At 45.8% G+C, this 12622-nt stretch overlaps 1 protein-coding gene across 1 annotated transcript in view; it reads right to left on the minus strand.

Moving 5' to 3' along the window:
• OSBP (oxysterol binding protein) overlaps positions 1 to 12351 on the minus strand; it is a 32237-nt gene extending 19886 nt beyond the window's left edge. The window contains exons 1-3 of the mRNA XM_082845582.1: positions 11889 to 12351; positions 5412 to 5620; positions 2574 to 2824 (exon numbers count right to left, since the gene is read on the minus strand). Coding sequence (XP_082701708.1) covers positions 2574 to 2824; positions 5412 to 5620; positions 11889 to 12253 — 825 coding nt within the window. The 5' untranslated portion in view covers positions 12254 to 12351. The remainder of the gene's footprint in view (positions 1 to 2573; positions 2825 to 5411; positions 5621 to 11888) is intronic.
• Positions 12352 to 12622: the final 271 nt, after the last annotated feature.

Consider the following 12622-nt stretch of genomic DNA (forward strand, 5'->3'; position numbering starts at 1 on the left):
GGGTAACAGTCAACGGCAAGTGGTTCCTAGACTTTGGGAGAGAGGGAGGGATCCACACACACCACACCTGGATCAACTCTCTTCCCTCACTTCCTTTGAAGAACAGGGGTCACAACTCAAAGTTAGCGAGAGAAGATTATATGCCAGGCACTTTACTGAACACTCGACAGCCACTATCTAATAAAAGCCGCTCCACACCCTGAGAGCAGCTACCAGGATCATCACCATTTACAGAAAAGGAACTGGGGTCACCGAGGGACTAGGGTGCCCCAGGTCACAGAGAGGGGAACTGGGGCAGTTAGACTTCAGGACCCCAAACTCTTTGTTGCCTTTTTTTCATAAGAAGACTCTCTCGGGTCTTTCAGAATTTATCTGGGGGGTTACCTTCTCAGGTCCTCCTGGTCTGAGCTAGACAATCCCACGGTACTACAGCACAGCAGCCTGTGCTCACATGTCTCCTGGCATGCGGCACACTCCATAATGATCTGTTCACTTCTCTGGCCCCTCACTGGACAGTAATCTCCCTGAGGGCAGGGACCACAGCCACATTAGTTTTATATCCCCAGCACAGTGCCTAGAACACAGAAGGTGCTCAATAGGTGTTCACTGCATTAGCAAATGCATACGCTAACAGTGTCAAATGCGCTCCCCTGCTTAGCCTCACTCTGATAATAAGAAAAGCTATATCCTAAGCAAGCAAGCAACTGAGTGAAATGAGTGTATTCTTCCTTTGCTATAACACTGCCTGTTTAGAGATGTGATGTGCTAGCGTGTCAGTTTTAAGGCCTTGCCATCATCCCCTAAAAGGTACAAAGGAAATAACACAGGGCTAAAAAATGCATTTCCTGCAGTAACTGGCTATAAAAGGGGCAGAGACAGTGCACCCAGGGAGAACAGAATGAGAACTGACACAAACTCTGGATACCTAGAACTCAGGGAAAAAGAACTGTCGCCAGGAACGAAGATAAGCATATTTTCAAGAGAAAAGTCCAAAATAAAGTTCTAGTTTTATGAGACATTTTTAAGTCAAGAGGTGTTTTATTTAGCAAATTTTTCCTATCAGAGTAGGAAAAAAATTGTCATGGAGCAGGGTGTTCACCTGACACGGATAAAAGGTTAACAGATGGTTGTGTCCTGAGCTGTTCTATTTCAAAAGTATATTTATTTACTACTGATTAAATGACCTGTATGATTTATGAGGTTTTCCTGATCACAGGAGGACCAGAAAAACAGGCACACAGGCACCAAGAAGTACGAGAGTTTAGAAAGAGAGCACACGACCCAACATCAGAAACACAAGCGCCAGTGCTGGTCTGCAGAATGGTGCTGGGAGACACTGATCTGCCTGCAGTCCGTAAGGGGACAAAATAATTTCTCTCCTCTACTTCGTGGGAGTCAGAGCACTGAAGAGAGTGTTCAACGCTTCAGAAAATGACACGAAAGTAAAAGTTACTACAACTTTCTATTAAGAAACAAAGGGGTTTTAAATGCAAAAAAAACCAAATTTTCCCTTGGTCATAGGAAAAGACCTTCGATCTCTAAGAGCCACGTGAACACAACTAATTCTAAGCAGATGCCTTATTATCACTCCTCAAACAAGGAAAAATCTGACCCTAGTGAAGTAAGTTCATCCCATTTAATTAGATAGGAAAACAACAAAAACAAAACAACCACCTGCACAAGCCCCTTCTCAAAGAGCAGTGTTCTCACGTGCCGTATGAAGCATCCTCTCGTGTTCCTATGCGGAAGCTGACGAACCTGCCGGGTGAGGATCAGTCGCCAGCAGAGGAAAAAGGGCGCTGTTTAAACTGTGCACTCATTCCATACCTATCACCCAGTATCGGACACAGGTCACCAACGTCAGTGGCACGTTGGGTTTACCTGGAGCCCTGCACCCAAGCAGCCAAAGTATTCCCTAAAGCAACGACAGCACCCGAGCTAGTCATAAGGAGGCAGAAGCACTGGCCCCTTCTTTTGAAAAGAAAAGTACCCAACGTTGAATATTTTGTCTTATCACCCAGAATTACCCCTCAAATCCAAGACTCAAGATGGGACTAACCAGGATTACAGGTTCTCACTAGTACTTAATCCAGCCCCCGGGGACTTCCCACACTGTAGGCCAGGGTGCGTTAGCAAAGTAGGGGTCAGACTCCAACCAAAATCTCAAAGAACATGGAAGTGGAAAGGGCCCATGAAGACCTTTTAGTTCCAATAGATAAAGTTAGAGAAAAATAGATAGATAGATAGATAGATAGGTAGATAGATAGATAGATAGAACCACAACCCAGAGAGGTGAAGGGACTCAACTAACATCACCATCAGATGCCCTGCTGGGGGCAGACGCAGGGCTGGAGCAGTGTCCTCCTGACCATTCAAGCAGAGCGGGAATGTCATTCCATCTGTGCACCCTGTTCCATTTCATGCAACAAAAAAAATGTAACTCAAATCCCTTGAACGATTAAGCAGGACCTAACGTCCTATGCTTTACCAACTACAATTTTCCAGCATTTGGGAAGAATTACATTTCAAAGAGGGAAAGAAGCAAAAAGCAAGGCAGACATGTGCGCGCTTACGTTGATCATGGCGTTGGACGTTATCCTGAAGAGCGTGGCCCGCTCGTTGACCTGTTTGATCTTCTCGTTGCTCTCGGCCGGCAGCCGCAGGGACTCCAGCTCGCTGAGCGAGCGCTGCAGTGCCGTGCCGTGCTTGGCGATCAGGTCGTTGCATGTGCTCAGGTCCTCCACTTTGCTGGACAGGGTCCGCAGGGTGTTCTGCAGCTCGGTCTTGTCGGTTTGTGAGACGGACTCTTCATCTCCTGACTCATCTGTACGGGCGGAAAGGTGAGTGATAGGACTCCAAGCCCAGGGCTGAGAGTCGGAACCCTACCCACTCTGCCCACAACCAAACTGACACTCCTCAGGCTGTGCGTTCTGACCGACTGAGAGCTCACCATTGCCAGACGATTTGCCTACAGGTGGTCCACAGCCCACCTGTGTCACAAACAGCTGGGGTACTACTACTTTTTTTTTCCTGGGACAGACAACAATAAGCAATTTTTCTGCTCACACTTTTTTTCCTTCTAGTTTTATTGACATGTAATTGACATATAGCACTGCTACAAGTTTAAGGTGTACAGCATATACACCTTACATATATTGTGAAATGGTTAAAATAAGTTAACCTCCATCATCTCATATAGATACAAAAAGGTTTTTTTCCCCTTGTGATGAGACTTTTAGGATCTACTCTCTTAACAACTTTCAAATACACCGAACGGCAGTGTTAACTACAGTCGTCATGTTGTATTTTCATCCCCAGGACTTATTTATCTTATAACCGGAAGCTTGTACCTTTCTTTTTTAATCTGTTTTTTTTTAATGTTTTTTTTTTTTTGGCGGTGTTGGGTCTTCGTTGCTGTGAGTGGGCTTTCTCTAGTTGCAGCGAGCGGGGGCTACTCTTCGTTGCAGTGCGTGGGCTTCTCGTTGCGGTGGCTTCCCTTGTTGCAGAGCACAGGCTCTAGGCGCACAGGCTTCAGTAGTTGCAGCACGTGGGCTCGGTAGTTGTGGAGTACAGGCTTAGTTGCTCCGCAGCACGTGGGATCTTCCTGGAACAGGGATTGAACCCGTGTCCCCTTCATTGGCAGGTGGATTCTTAACCACTGCGTCACCAGAGAAGTCCCTGGAAGCCTGTACTTTTTGACCACCCTCCTCCATCCCCTCATGTCCCAACCCTGGGGTTCTTCTTACAGGTGCAGTCTCTGGCCCCACCCCCAGAAAAACCTTGATTTGGCTGGTGTGAGGCAAGGTCCAGAAATCTGTATTTCGAATAAGCTGTCTGGGTAACTCTGATGCACATTGAGGTTTGCGAACCAGTGACCCAGAGGACAGGATGGAGAAGCTATATGGCTCTTGGGGCTGGGAATGAATTATTGAGCCTTTTAACCCTAGCTTGAGGGTCCCAATCCAGTCACACTGATTATTAGTGCAAATCCACTATCATCTGTTGGGTGATCAGTGGGCCTGTATGACATGGGTTGAGAACGGCAGTCTAGATGCTCTCTGTAAACCATGTCCACATCATCAAAAGACTCATTAACGTATCTTTTCTAAAGGAGAACTCAGGAACTTCAGGATGAGCTCATCTGACACTAAAGCCACCCCTGCACTGAAAGCTGTGCAAGGTCTTCTGTTAAATGACTTTCAAATAATAAGTCAAGCAGAGAGCTGTGTTGTGCCTCTTGCTATCAGTTTTGTCCTTAACACTTTGTAACTGCAAAGTTCTTTTCCAGCAATGTCACTTCCTTTGGGGGAGCTAAAATCAGCACTAAAATCAAAACAAAAGAAACAAGGAAGGACCTGCCCTATCTGTTAGGCAAACAGGCAGGGCCAGAGTCAAAATATAACCTGTTACCCGGAAATTTACAAAGCAGCAAACTTTCCTTTCATTGCTTAAGAGATATTAAACACAGCATGGGAAAGAACAAGGGATAAGAAACACAAGAGATGAACAAAAGTTAGCAGGTGAGCATCTTGGTCAGCTCTAAGTGAACAAGCTCAGAACGACTAAACTATCAACATCTGCAGGGAAATCCTACCATTTTCCTTTAAGAAAAATCAAAACATAATTAGATTGTTCTTTTTAGTGAGACTATGGTAGCAAAATAAAGATTTTTCACAGAAAATATCACATATAATTATTATTCTTTTAATGTGCCTCAAGCATGAAACAGCTCTGGCCACCAGCCCAGGCACCAAGCTGGGTTGAACAAAGGGCTGGGCATTCCTCTGCCCAGACTGATATAAGAGCAGCACCACCCATCAGGTGTCTCTTTGCCCACTGCCAGGGGGTTTCACGTACAATGTTTCTGGCCATCTACGAAGACTGCTGGTTTCAATTCAACCAGAAAAGAGTTAAGTAAGAAGATGTCAGGAGAAAAGAAAAAAGTAAGGACAGATCCAAAGTGTGAGTTGTAATAATCCTGACTGATCTATCAATAAAATAATTATTTCTCAAAATTTTAAGGTAGTCAGTTGGCATTAAGAGCCAAAAGGATAACATATGCTCCTAAGACAGCTTCCCAATCTGAACAACTCTTACATTTTGGGCCAGCTACCTCTGCTGTGGGGCTGCCCTGTGCATCGGCAGGAGGTTCAGCAGCACCTCTGGCCTCTACTCCCTAGAGGCCATTAGCACCACCAATGCTCAGCCTTCGCCAAATGTCCCCTTTGGGGCAGAATTGCCCCCAGCTGAAAACCAGCACTCCAGGAGAAATTCTGCCTGGTGAGCAGAAGCCTGAGATGTCCAGGAGATAGCTGCTAATTAAATGACAATGACAATGAGGGACAAAATAAGATTCGTGCATAAGAGGGCAAACAGAATGTTCCCCAGACACAATATTCTTTGCTCCCCACCTGATTCTGCCAGCATCTTCACAGCCTTGGCCTTGGCCAGTTCTAGGGCGGTGACCCAGCGCTGCCGCTCTACTTCTGAGCTCGCCTTCAGATGGTAGGTCTGAGCACCCCCATTGGAAATGATGAAGTTGCAGGAGTCCTCCACTGTGATGTTGGCTGTGGCGAGGTTGATGGTACCACGGCAGGTATGTCTCATTTCTGCCTTTGACCTGCAATAACGAGCCAAAGACAAGCTAAGTAGAAAGTTGATGCGTGGTTTATCCTTCATCACATTCCATTTCATAACTCTAAGCCTTTCGAAAATACAGCAGTCTTAGGAACTAGCAAGTTCCAATATTTCCCTCAAATGGCTCCCTAAAATTCAAAAAACAATCAGTAGGGATTTCCTTTCAGAGCCTATAAGATTTTATTGCTCTGCTGTCCCTCTCACCCTTAGCTTTTAAAGAACAGGCTTCACTGACGGATAACTACATACGGTATTAACCCAACGATTTTAAGAGTACAATTTAGTGAGTTTTGACAAATATATACAATTGTGCTACCACCTCCACAATCAAGATGTAGAACATTTCCGTCACCCCAGAAAGTTCCCTCATGCCCTTTTGCAGTCAGGAATTACCTTTTACTTAGCAAGATATAATTATGAAATAGTGCTTTATAAACTCATGCAACAAAATTCTGTAAAATAATCTTATTCTCTAAGAGAAAGAATAGCTCCATTTTACATGTATTGAACAACCCATTCCCCCAACTATAACTCAGCCCAAATGAAATTCTCATACTACTCTTAACAACTATCTTGCAGAAGTGTAAGGCACCCTTAGACGTTTAGAGTATTAAATACTGACTACAGCTCAAATGATATGAAATAGGAATAACTAGCTTTCTGTGGGAGTAAAGAAAGAATAATCATTAAAGAATCACCAGGTGGTATAATCTTTCTGGAATATATTCTTTCCTAAGGTCCACTGACCTCTATTGGTGGGAACTCCTAAGCCATCCTATTAATAGCTAGGAGAGATTCAGCAAATCTGTTCTCAGAGGACTGGGTATAAAAATTTTCCCCATTTCTACTGACTGACAGTTCTATTAATAGACTAACTTTTGAACTTTACAGCACTGGTTGGTGACAACAAGCTACAAGAGACCTGGCATAAAAGATCAAGCTGCTAGCACAACTGAGAGTACAGGGCAAACTGTGCTCATTTCCCCCACCCGCTGATTATGCCCAGGGACCTGCATGTTGAGACTGCAGTTTTTCCCTGACCAACTTGGAACATAAAGAGGTCAAAGTCCTTTGCCAACTGCCACAGTGCAAAGCAGAGCCGTTTCTCTTTCACGAGTGCCAAGTGGCCAAACATACCTGGCACGTCCAGAATTCCTGCATGCCAGAGACGACACACACTCCATCTCTGGAAACTAAGATTTGGTGGCTTTGAGAAAGTCTGTGTGCTGTGTTTAGGAAGACAGATTTGCTATCGTTCGGTTTGTCCCATGAAACTGGTTTTTCTTCCTCAGATGCACAAATGAGCAGTATGGGATGGCCGGGGCGGGGGGAGGGGGGTACGGGTCCTCAATAAACCAGGCCATCTTCCATCGCGCCCGCACCTGCCACACTGTAACGTGAATCCCGGGTTTTTCTATTCTTATCTCCCCTCCCCTGCCCCCAAGCTTCAGTTACATTATGAATAATGCAGGCTGAATTACAGACCCGCAGCTGACAGGCCAGCTCACCCTTGCTTTCTACTCCAAAGGTGTTGCTTGGACCGTCTACCACACTCCTCACAACGTGTTGGTATATTCCACAAGCCACTTCCTAGGAATCTCTTCTGCTTGGGTCATCTTCATGAACTAAAGAAGTTTCTCAAATCACATAATGTCTGTAGCAGTTTTTAAAATACCAAAGAACTCTGGAAGTAGGGCGGGCTTAACTTCGGAGCTCTTGGGTTCAAGCAGGTACACCTATGCTTATAAATGGTGAGTGCAGAGGCGAGAAAGACATGCTTTTCAGAGTGCAAGATAAGTTCTTTAGGCACCTCAGTATTAGGTGGTATTTTCTGGTTAGTAAGGTCTTCCCTGAAAAGGCCAGCCGAAATAGTAACTCAGTCTCTAGAGGCTAGCCAGGAAAACTAATACTATGAGCTTGTCATGATGTGTCTAGGAGAGCTGGGGTTCTACATATGGTTTTAAGTAACCGGAGATCTGTGTAACTTTGTGAGGAAGAACAGGATAGGTAAAAAGAAGGCTTGCCAAAGCCTATTAGGACAGTTCATCAGAGCATGGGTCTAGGAAGTACTCAGCTAAAAAGAAAACAGTATTTTGTAAAAGGCATATACAAGATACGATTGGTTTTGGAGGCAAGAAAAGCAGGAGGAAAGACGAGTTGGCTAAATAAGGAGATGGGGACCCAAAGAACATGTTCGAAAGAATAAACTACCAATTCGTTGATAGGAAGTACTTCAATGCGATTTTGAGGGTAGTGCGTAGATTTGATAACTTTGGATCCTGTTGCTTGGTTGGTGTGTGGGTGGAACCATCTTAGCTGGCAAGGACAGGCCCATGGTATATTTCCCAATATGTGGTTTGATATGTTTTGCAAGTAGTTTTAGCTGTAGTCAGACAGGTACCACTAGCTACTGTAAGAGAGAAGTGAAAAGGGGTTACAAGTACTTAAAAGATAGCAACATATAGGTTATTACTGTCCAACCAAGATCAATACTGATCAAGACTGGTACTGATCAAAGACTCAACTGGGCTAGAAAGCAGATTTGATTAGGAACTTGGATGAGGAAAAATGACCACACATTAAGGCCCTCAGCTGATACACAACTTTTGAAAATGGGGAATCAGTGTTAACAGTGACTTACAAGCCAAGTTAGGACATGAATCAAGTGAACATTAGAATGATGGCCAGTGTAACAGGAAAACATGAACCTGAGTAGGGGAAAAACTCTGGAGCAGACTAAAATTTTAGATTTGTGATTTAACCTTAAACTGATAGTCCTGGATCAGTAATTAGAAAGGGTTAAAATGAAAATCAACTCTGAATATAATAATGCAAATGATATACATAAGCCAAAGCAATCCTGAGAAAGAAAAACAGAGCTGGAGGAATCAGGCACCCTGACTTCAGACTATACTATGGAGCTACAGTGATAAAGACAGTATGGTACTGGCACAAAAACAGAAATACAGATCAATGGAACAGCATAGAAAGCCCAGAGGTAAATCCACACACATATGGTCACCTTATCTTTGATAAAGGAGGCAAGAATATACAATGGAGAAGGGACAGCCTCTTCAATAAGTGGTGCTGGGAAAACTGGACAGCTACATGTAAAAGAATGAAATTAGAACACTCCCTAACACCATACACAAAAATAAACTCAAAATGGATTAAAGACCTAAATGTAAGGCCAGACACTATAAAACTCTCACAGGAAAACATTGGCAGAACACTGTAGGACATACATCACAACAAGATCCTTTTTGACCCACCTCCTAGAGAAATGGAAATAAAAACAAAAATAAACAAATGGGACCTAATGCAACTTAAAAGCTTTTGCACAGCAAAGGAAACCATAAACAAGGCGAAAAAACAACCCTCAGAATGGGAGAAAATATTTGCAAACGAAGCAACTGACAAAGGATTAATCTCCAAAATATACAAGCAGCTCATGTAGCTCAATATCAAAAAAACAAACAATGCAATCCAAAAATGGGCGGAAGACCTAAACAGACATTTCTCCAAAGAAGACATACAGATGGCCAACAAACACATGAAAGGATGCTCAACATCACTAATCATTAGAGAAATGCATATCAAAACCACAATGAGGGGGCTTCTCTGGTGGTGCAGTGGTTGAGAGTCCGCCTGCCGATGCAGGGGACACGGGTTCGTGCCCTGTTCCAGGAAGATCCCACACGCCGCGGAGCGGCTGGGCCCGTGAGCCATGGCCGCTGAGCCTGCGCGTCCAGAGCCTGTGCTCCGCAACAGGAGAGGCCACAACAGTGAGAAGCCCGCATACCGCAAAAACAAAAACAAAAACAAAAAAACCACAATGAGGTATCACCTCAGAGCAGTCAGAATGACCATCGTCAAAAAATCTACAAACAATAAATGCTGGAGAGGGTGTGGAGAAAAGGGAACACTCTTGCACTGTTGGTGGGAATGTAAATTGATATAGCCACCATGGAGAACAGTATGGAGGTTCCTTAAAAAACTAAAAATAGAACTACCATACGACCCAGCAATCCCACTACTGGGCATATACCCTGAGAAAACCATAACTCAAAAAGAGTCATGTACCACAATGTTCACTGCAGCACTATTTACAACAGCCAGGACGTGGAAGCAACCTAAGTGTCCATCGACAGATAAATGGATAAAGAAGATGTGGCACATATATACAACGGAACCATTAGCTATAAAAACAAACGAAATTGAGTTATTTGTAGTGAGGTGGATGGACCTAGAGACTGTCATACAGCGTGAAGTAAGAAAGAGAAAAACAAATACCCTGTGCCAACACATATATATGGAATCTAAAAAAAAATTGTTCTGATGAACTTAGGGGGAGGACAGGAATAAAGACGCAGACATAGAGAATGGACTTGACACAGGGAGGGGGAAGGGTAAGCTGGGACGAAGTGAGAGAGTAGCACTGACATATATACACTACCAAATGTAAAACAGACGGCTAGCGGGAAGCAGCCGCACAGCACAGGGAGGTCAGCTCGGTGCTTTGTGACCACCTAGAGGGGTGGGAGGGAGATGCAAAAGGGAGGGGATGTGGGGATATATGTATACGTATAGCTGATTCACTTTGTTATACAGCAGAAACTAACACAACATTGTAAAGCAATTATACTCCAATAAAGATGGTAAAAAAAAAAAACAAGAAACGTAATACACAAGTGTTCACAATTAATGTGGCTTAAGCAGTGAGGATGTGCTAAGGTATTTTCCGCTGTTAGAGACCAGATATAAGCCTGTGTTCCTACTTCAACAACCTCCAACCCCCATCACTTTTTTTTTTTTTTTTTTAGAAACTGTTCATTCTCCATCAATCCATCTCCCATCTTCAATTTCCTCTCAAAATTCTTTAAGAGCCAATACAATGGAGTTGGTGGAAAAGAGATTCGTTCACCCAAACCCTCCTGGTGGCAAAGTGACTACTGGCAGAGGAAAAGAAATATAGAGTGAGCCGTTCTTAACAACACTGTTTTGGGGCCCAAATAGAATGGTCTTTATAAAAAGATTTCACTTAGAAATGCCATTATATTAAGCAAAATCTCCCTTACAGGGAACTTCTATACATTTTGTATAAAATATACATAGTATCATGATCTATAAATGTACTAGCTATGGATAAGTAGTTATCTCTATATCTGACTGATCCATGTAACACTAACCTGGGTTTTAGGTTGTGTTGGTGTGAAAAGAATTAGTTTCAAATCCTGACTCAAGACCTTGGGAAAGTTGCCCAAGCTAAGTCTCCGTTTCCTCATTGGTAAGATGGGAATATCTCCTAACTTCCAGATTGTTTTGGGGAGTCAAAGAATACCGTATGTTAAACACCCATCCAAACTGTCCAGCACTCAGGAAATGTTTATGTCCTGTCTCCAAATCCAGTGCCCTAACCTCTCTATCTATAGTAACATGAGTAGCCAAAAGCATGTTATGTTGTGAGAAGATTGTGGGTCACCGTAAAAATATATTGAACATCCCAAAACAAGCATTTTTGAACAGAAGTAGTCATACAAAAGACACGGACTCTTCTCTTAATGAAACTTAAACCTCACTGACCAGAGAGATCCCAGAAATAATGGATGGAACACTTAATGATTCCCACAGGAGGACGCGGGGCAGGCAAAAAGAAACACTGGAGTGCTCTTCTCCATTCTGGTCTGTCCAGAAGGCGAAAGCCTAGGCAAATCTTGGAGAGATAAAGAGAGGGGACAGATACCGAGGCCACCCTACGCGTGGTGTCCTTGTGCTTGAATGTGGAGAGAGCAAAGGCGGGTACATCAAGGGCTGCTAATAACCTTGAATTCTGGAGACTAGGCACAGAGAGCTAAGCCTTGGGACTTTTTTACAGTAAGTTCCTTGCGAGCGGTGCCTGGACTTTGCCCTCCCATACGTGTCCCTTAAACACCTACAACAGCGCCTTCCTTGCAGAATTAATCACTGCACCGATGCGCTGTTGGAAACACAATGGAAGAGTAGATGCTCTCCGAACAACTGGAAGGGCCAGGGACCGAGGGGAAGGTATGGCACTAAGGGTGGATCACCCAGGTGGAGCGGTAAGTCCTGGGGCGTTCACTTTCGTGATGGTGGACTCGTGTCGCGGGCTGTCAAAGAGCGCAAGTGAGGAAAAGGGGCCTGGGGCGACCTTGGCTGCTGCGCGGGCTGGAGAGGGTAACGGCACAGGGGCTGTGGGCTGCAGTGGGGGACGGCGCCCCGGAAGCAGTTACCTGTAGTAGCTCAGGAGCCCGTTGCTCAGCACGAACCACCGCCGCTGGTAGCCTTTGATATAATTGGTCCATTTGAAGAGCCAGCCCTCGCGAGCCGAGCCCGAACCCCCAGCGCCCGAGCCCCCCGCCGGCGGCGCAGGAGCCGAGCCCGCCGCCGCCACTCCCCCGGCCCCGGGGCCCGGGCCGCCCGCAGGCACCGCGGCCACCGTGCCCGGGGCGATCCCAGAGCTCGGCCCCGAGTCTCCGCGGCCACCGGCGCCGCCTCCTCCCACCATGGGGGGACCGGCGCCGCCGCCGCCGCCGCCCGGTGCCGCAATGGCTGCCGGGCCTGGGCCCACTACTCCTCTCAGCTCCGTCGCCGCCATGAGCCGCCGCCGCCCGGAGATACAGGACCGGAACCGCCTACGAGAGCCGCCGTCGCCGCCCGGAGGGCCCCACTCGGCTAGCGCATCAGCCGCCGCCGCGCAGCGTCCCCGCCCAGCCAGGCCGGCCGCGGGGAGGAGGGCTCTGCCGCCGGGAAGGAGGAAGTCGATTGGTGACGCTGAGTGTCACTTGCGGAAGACCCCTCGGACATTGGCATTTCTCTTGGGCCTGTCATTCCACCAGCGCCCAGTGAGAGCCCGTGGTGGGACGCTTCCGCCAGGCACGCCGTTGATTGGTGCAGTTGAAGGCCAATCAGACTCATGAAAAGCTCATTGGTGATTTCCCGAAGTCTCCAGCGCTCAGGGAGGACT

The sequence above is a fragment of the Leucopleurus acutus genome, assembly GCF_964270905.1.
Source record: "Leucopleurus acutus genome assembly, chromosome: 8".
Lineage (NCBI taxonomy): Eukaryota > Metazoa > Chordata > Mammalia > Artiodactyla > Delphinidae > Leucopleurus > Leucopleurus acutus.